At 46.4% G+C, this 6,622-nt stretch overlaps 1 protein-coding gene across 1 annotated transcript; it reads right to left on the minus strand.

Annotated features, from left to right (window-relative positions):
- Positions 1-645: 645 nt before the first annotated feature.
- FZD7 (frizzled class receptor 7) lies at positions 646-4,562 on the minus strand. The gene has a single exon (XM_073633296.1). The coding sequence runs from the start codon at positions 4,250-4,252 to the stop codon at positions 2,591-2,593; it is 1,662 nt and encodes a 553-aa protein (XP_073489397.1). The 5' UTR covers positions 4,253-4,562; the 3' UTR covers positions 646-2,590.
- Positions 4,563-6,622: the final 2,060 nt, after the last annotated feature.

Here is a 6,622-nt window from a genome sequence, read left to right on the forward strand (position 1 = left end):
CCTTTAAAATGATCATTGTGCCCTAGTTAGAGGCAATTGGGTAGATAAATAAAAGTAATGAAATGAATTACGGTTGAGCCCAGTACAGTAGCAAATTGCATTAAAAATACTCCTTTATTACACACCTTGGGATTTATTTACTAATTTGGTGCCTGGGAAAGTGCTACAGCCAACAATTTAACTATAGTAACAGTGACACCTGCAGGCTGTAAGCATCACACCTTAAAATATAATATTCAAAAGATGTCCAAGTCTACCAAAATTTCATTATCTGGATATAGAGATCCATAAAAAAAAAAAAAAAAAAGGGTATTCATATTCTTCAAAACAGGTCCGGTGCATATTTAGGTTTTCATTTAACTTTTTTAATTTTAGGTGGACTTGGGATAATAGTTTAAAAAAACAAAACAACAAATAAATTCTACCTACCCATGTAGAACTTACTGAGCATAGTTAGATTAAATGTAAACTGCCTCTGGCAGGTACAGCACATAAGGCTGTTCAATTAATTAATATTATATTTTCTCTCTCTCAAACAGGTATTTTTCCCACCCCCCCCCAAAAAAAATAATAACAAACAACACACAAACCCACATTCCAAAGCCAAAAATGCCGGCAACTTGGTTTTACACATTATACAAAATGTTGTTTTTTTTTTTTTCTTACCCATCTATTTTTTCCATTATTAAATTAACACAACCCAAAAAAAAAAAAAATTAAAAAAAAGTTACCTAAATGTAGGCTTTATTTAGTGAGCTGTACACAAGATAAAGTGAGGCTTAGAAACATATAAATACATATATATCTTCATACAAAAAGTTACAATTATTTACAAAAAAATATATATATATATAAACAATGTCTTCATTTGCAGATAGTTGACATGCACATAAAAAAAATCAAGTTATAAAAAAGTCTCTTAATGTCATACATAGTATTTGACTTTCAAAAATACACATTATGCAGCAACTGTTGCAACTCCCTGGATATTTAGAATGATGAAATCAACTAAAGTCAGTAAAAAATAGAAAATAAAGCAGGGCTGGATTTAGGATTTATGTACTGGACATTGTGGCACTGAGCTGAAACATTTCACATAGGAAATATCGTTTAACCAGTAATTTAAATTAATATTGCCACCGCAGAAATGTATTCCACAAGTGACAGCAGCAAATATTAAAATGTGTAATACTACTAGAGAAAATCAAATGAAATGTAAACATGATATGAAAGGGGAGTTTGTCACCTTTCACGTGTACTCTGCTGGGGTGACCCCTCAAAAAAAAAAAAAAAAAAAAGTATTTTTTTGTGCTAGTGCTATAAAGAACATTAAAAAGGCATAATGCATTTTAAAATAATTAAAATAAGCTATATAGAGCCCATTTTTAACATTCCAGTAAAATCGTAATATTAAGGCTATTACCCACACAAATATGGGTGGCGGATTTAAAGGAATTTCAGAGGCGATTTGGCATTTGTCTACAGAGGAAATGCTTTAACCCCATTTGCAGCTGGAGAAGATAGCAAAGCCTTGCAAAAGGAATGTGTTGCTGGCCCAGAGTCTAAACTCTTTTAACCATTTCTCACCTACCCAGCCAGAACACTGCATATCTTACATTACAAAACACATCATTTACCAAGTGATAAGAGTATCAAAAGGCATATGATGTGAAATAAAATGTACACCTCATAAGGCTGTAGTAATGTAATTTGGCATTGTTGTAATTAAAAAAAGATAAAAAGTATAATGTAGTCACTTTAGCGTCTGCATGGAGATTTAAAGCTGTGTGAAAAGGTTGTTGACATAGCGGTGGGAGACAGTAACACCAAAAGGCATTATTTGCCCAGCTGCTGGGTAGGTGAAGCCCACTCTGAAGAACTTTAATTAACTGCCTGCAGGGTGCTTAAGGGACCCAAACTTATTTACCAAGCACAAGGCTTGATCTGTTAGGTAAACACAAAAATCCTATGCCTGGCAGCTGAGTAAATGACAAATGCAAGAATGTGGGGTCTGTTCCAGCACTTTATGCTGTATACAACCCTACTGTTCATGTAGCAAGTTGACCCCTTTGGCCATCACAAATTGATTAACCACAAATAAAATTAAAAGCCCCTTACACCAGAGTTTCAGCACACTGACTCACCAGGTGTTGCGGAACTATAAGCCCTGCATGTGAAGAGCAGGGTATGCTTAAACTTGTAGTTCCACAACACTTGATACCGACACACTGCCTGAGCACAGTACTAGACAAGACGCCAGCCCCAAATCTCTTCAATTTCCTTTAAAAAAAGACAAAAAAAAAAACAAAAAACACATTTTGATGATGATCTGGAATAAATCGGGGTAAAGAGCCAAGATTAAAACTAAAAAAATAAAATCATAATCTGCAGGGGGACCCTCAACATGATCACACTGTCCACATAAAATCAATCACAGTGCTTCCTTGGATCTATTCCTGTAGAATGGTTTCTGTGGGAAGCTGCGCACTGAGTCAAAAAGTTTGTCAAGGCAAGATCCACAGTTACTGAGTACCATTGAACTTTAAAGTCCCTTTAACTCCATAGCAAGGAGCAGAAAAGTCCCCAGGGCTCATACAGCAGTCTCCCCTTTGCTGTTGTTGCTTAGTCTGTGGTAGAATTTGCGCCAGGACTGCAGGGTCTTGCCCGACCAGATCCAGAAGCTGGAGGTGATGCCCACAATCATGGTCATCAGATACTTGATCATAAAAACAGTAAAATCCGGGCTCATGGGAGCAAAGTGATGGTTCGGGCAAGGGATGGCAAAGCTTTTGCAGGTCTGCATGAGCCAGGTCTTCTCCCAAGTGTCCCTGAAGGCCTGCTCGTAGAAGTAGCAGGCCAACACGATGGTGGCTGGCACCGTGTAAAGGACGCTGAACACCCCGATACGAACCATCAGCCTCTCCAGCTTCTCGGTCTTGGTGCCGTCGTGTTTCATGATGGTGCGGATGCGGAAGAGAGAGACGAAACCGGCCAGCAGAAAGGAGGTGCCGATGAACAGGTAGACGAAGAGGGGCGCCAGCACGAAGCCACGTAAGGAATCCACACTGTTGATGCCCACATAGCACACTCCGCTCAGGATGTCTCCATCCACTCGGCCCATGGCAAGGATGGTGATGGTCTTGACGGCCGGCACAGCCCAGGCGGCCAAGTGGAAGTACTGGGAGTTGGCCTCGATGGCTTCGTGGCCCCATTTCATGCCGGCGGCCAGGAACCAGGTAAGGGATAGGATGACCCACCAGATGGAACTGGCCATGCCGAAGAAGTAGAGGATCATGAAGAGGATGGTGCAGCCCTCCTTCTTGGTGCCCTGGGCCACCGTGCGGTAGGTATCGTCCGAGAAGCGCTCCAGGCACACGCCACGCTCCTCCAGGAGGAATCCGGCAGCGTAGGCCACGGCCACCATGAAGTAACAACCGGAAAGGAAGATGATGGGGCGCTCGGGGTAGCTGAAGCGCCTCATGTCCACCAGGTAGGTAAGCACAGTGAAGAGGGTGGAGATGGCACACAGGATGGCCCAGATGCCCACCCAGAGCCGGGCGAAGCGGACCTCCTCCTCCTTGAAGTACATAAGTCCATTGGCTTTGCTGGGCTCACAGGGGGCCCCACAGTCCTTCTCCCCCAGGAAGCGGTAACCCAGGTAGGGGGGTACTTTGAGCTGGCGGGGGCAGGTGAAGTCCCGGGCTGGGGAGTGTGGGTGGAAGGTGATTAGCTCCGGTAAGTAGGGGGTGGGGTTAGCGGTAGGTCTGGTGGGGGTGTCCGAGGTGTTCTGGCCCACACAGATCTCCCCTGCCCCGTGTACCGGGAAGTTCTCACAGCGGAGACGCTCTGGCCATTGGAAGCCGAACTTGTTCATCAGGGCCTCGCAGCCTTGGCGGGCCCGCTCACATAGAGATCTGCACGGCGGGATGGCCTGCTCCAGTACCGTACACACCGGGGCGTACATAGAGCACAGGAAGAAGCGCAGCTCGGCCGAGCATTGCACCTTCACCAGCGGGTAGAACTGGTGCACCTCCAGCCCGGCGTCCTCCTGGTTCGTGTGGCCGAGCAGGTTCGGCATGATGGTCTGGTTGTAGGCGATGTCCGTACACAGCGGGATGGAGATAGGCTGGCAGAAGCCGTGGTCCGGGACGGAGATCCCCTTCTCCCCGTGGTAAGGCTGAGCGCCCGAGCTCAGGACACTCAGCAGCAGCAGCGGGGTCAGCGCGCTCCATAGGCGCCCCGCTCTCCTCATCTTCACCGGTCTGTAGCAGCAACAAGTGGGGGTGTACTGTGCTTCTCCGGGCACCAGGAGGCGCTCAGTAATCCGGGCTGGCCGCGGGTCCAAGAAGTATCACGGCGGACTTCGGCTCGTCTACACAGCAGTGTCCTCCGCTCTCCTGACTTTCACTTTATCCACTATTCCAGCCCGGCGCCGCTCTCCTTATAAGAGGGCGTAACTTTGGAACAAGGAAAAGGGGAGTGGCTCTCCCTCCCCGCCCACCATTCCAATCTGGCCAAGAGACCCCCCATTCACAAACCCGTGGCTGAGCGGGGAGGGCGAGGACTCCGGAGCAGGGGAGTACGTCCAATCAGAGCCTTTGTTTTTCTACACAGCCCCTGTCCTGATTGGCCGGTGCGGTGTGGAGGGATGAGGGAATGAAGCAGGGCGGGATGTTGGAAGATGAACAAAGCAAAGGGGCGCCTGGAAGGGGGGAGGGAGAGGTCCTGTTTGTAGTGAAACTTGCATTAAAAGTCTGTGAGGGAAATGGAAAGAAGTTTTGTTCTTTCCTTACAAAACAAAGTTGGAAGAGTTCCCATAAAGCTGTGTCATAGTGGAGATGGGACTGTCCCTGTGCCATGTTATAGAAGGGAAAAGCTAGTCTGTGCTGATTGTCCCACAGATAAGGGCATTTGAAGGACACCCATATTGTCCTTTATATTTCCTCTCAGTATGATGTGCTGACAGACGTACAAAGCTAGTATGAGCATGGCGGCCCTCAAATGTTTTATACAAAGGACCACTTCAATGTCCCTCACACTGCAGACAGTCAGAGTACAACATGACACCTGGTCACAGGGACAAGAATAGTGCCCCATTGTGGGTGTCAGTAAGAGAAGAATAGTGCCCCATTGTGGGTGTCAGTAAGAGAAGAATAGTGCCCCATTGTGGGTGTCAGTAAGAGAAGAATAGTGCCTCATTGTGGGTGTCAGAGGGAGAAGAATAGTGCCCCATTGTGGGTGTCAGTAAGAGAAGAATAGTGCCCCATTGTGGGTGTCAGAGGGAGAAGAATAGTGCCCCATTGTGGGTGTCAGTAAGAGAAGAATAGTGCCCCATTGTGGGTGTCAGTAAGAGAAGAATAGTGCCCCATTGTGGGTGTCAGTAAGAGAAGAATAGTGCCCCATTGTGAGTGTCAGAGGGAGAAGAACAGTACCCCATTGTGAGTGGGAGAAGAATAGTGCCCCATTACGGGTGTCAGTAAGAGAAGAATAGTGCCCCTATTACGGGTGTCAGTAAGAGAAGAATAGTGCCCCATTACGGGTGTCAGTAAGAGAAGAATAGTGCCCCATTACGGGTGTCAGTAAGAGAAGAATAGTGCCCCATTACGGGTGTCAGTAAGAGAAGAATAGTGCCCCATTACGGGTGTCAGTAAGAGAAGAATAGTGCCCCATTACGGGTGTCAGTAAGAGAAGAATAGTGCCCCATTACGGGTGTCAGTAAGAGAAGAATAGTTTCCCAGTGTTGGTGTCAGTGAAATAAATAGTGCCCCATCAGTGAGAGGAATAGTGCCCCATCATTGGGCTCCGTTCACATCTAGGCTTCCCAAATCATGACAAATCACAGGATGCCCTTGCGATCCCCGTCACTTCCAATAGCACCCCAGTCACAGCCTGGTTTTGACATGATTGTCGCCCCGACAAATCGTGGTAAAATTGCATAAACAGAATCACGGTACCCCTGTCGCCCAAAGGAAGTTCTGGAACTTCTTTTGGGTGACAGGGGTACCGTGATTCTGTTTGCACGATTTTACCAAAAATTAATCAAGCAACAATCGCAGCTAATTCACACCATGATTGGGGTGCCATTGGAAGTGATGGGGATCGCAAGGGGGTCCTGTGATTTGCCATGATTCAGGATTGTGGGCAGAATCACGGCGATTCCACCCGCGATCTGGGACACCTAGATGTGAATGGAGCCTTAATGTCAATGGGAGGAATAGTGCCCCATCATTGGTGTCAGTGTGAGGAATAGTGCCCTATTTTAGGTGTCACTGAGATTAGGAAAGCCCCCCAGTACTGGTATCCAGTGTTCACTACCATTATACGGTATGTGCACCATGTCATGCTCTGCTCCTCAAGTGGCCAGATGACATCACAGTGGGAATTGTATAGACATTGTTGGGCAGGAGCTAACTCCACCTAACCATACTGGCTAAAGTACATTGCCTGGAGATAGAGCTCCCTACATTGCGGTGCCTTCTACCTGCTGCCACTTTGGATGCTGGTAAAAGGAAGGCAATGGGTCATATGTTTTCCCTGAGTGGTAGTTTAGGCTGGTCTAGCTGCATTTGCTGTTGACAGCTGCTTAAATTTGGCACTAAACGGACAAAAGATTGTCTTGCAT

This window comes from Aquarana catesbeiana, linkage group LG06 (assembly GCF_042186555.1).
Source record: "Aquarana catesbeiana isolate 2022-GZ linkage group LG06, ASM4218655v1, whole genome shotgun sequence".
In the NCBI taxonomy this organism is placed as follows: domain Eukaryota; kingdom Metazoa; phylum Chordata; class Amphibia; order Anura; family Ranidae; genus Aquarana; species Aquarana catesbeiana.